General features: G+C 54.0%; 1 protein-coding gene across 1 annotated transcript; it reads left to right on the top strand.

Moving 5' to 3' along the window:
* Positions 1 to 4: 4 nt before the first annotated feature.
* LOC109117193 (phytochrome C-like) lies at positions 5 to 560 on the top strand (the record flags this gene model as incomplete). Its single annotated transcript, XM_019204003.1, has 1 exon — positions 5 to 560. A coding segment is annotated over one exon (556 nt), but the record flags the coding sequence as incomplete, so codon positions are not given.
* Between the last annotated feature and the right edge of the window lie 29 nt (positions 561 to 589).

Below are 589 nucleotides of genomic sequence, written 5' to 3'. Positions count from 1 at the left end.
CACTGGCAGTGACCAGCAGCCGAAAGGCAGGAAGCTGTGGGGGCTGGTGGTTTGCCATCACACAAGCCCGAGGTTCGTCCCCTTCCCGCTCAGGTATGCTTGCGAATTCCTCTTGCAAGTGTTCGGCATACAGCTCAACAAGGAGGTGGAACTTGCTTCTCAGGCAAAGGAGAGGCACATCCTCCGCACGCAGACCCTTCTATGTGATATGCTCCTCCGGGATGCTCCTGTTGGGATATTTACCCAGTCCCCCAATGTAATGGATCTGGTGAAGTGCGATGGTGCAGCATTGTGTTACCAAAACCAGATTATGGTGCTGGGATCAACACCCTCTGAAGGAGAGATAAAGAAGATTGTCGCGTGGCTGCTGGAGTGCCATGATGGCTCTACTGGGCTAAGTACGGACAGCTTACTGGAAGCAGGCTATCCTGGTGCGTCTGCGCTCGGTGAGGTTGTCTGTGGCATGGCAGCTATAAAGATCTCTTCCAAAGGTTTTATCTTCTGGTTCCGGTCGCACACGGCAAAGGAGATCAAGTGGGGTGGAGCTAAGCAAGAACCAGGTGATGCAGATGACAATGGCAGGGGGGGG

The sequence above is a fragment of the Tarenaya hassleriana genome, unplaced genomic scaffold, assembly GCF_000463585.1.
Source record: "Tarenaya hassleriana unplaced genomic scaffold, ASM46358v1 Cleome4857, whole genome shotgun sequence".
Lineage (NCBI taxonomy): Eukaryota > Viridiplantae > Streptophyta > Magnoliopsida > Brassicales > Cleomaceae > Tarenaya > Tarenaya hassleriana.
This window is presented reverse-complemented; position numbering and strand designations above follow the sequence as displayed.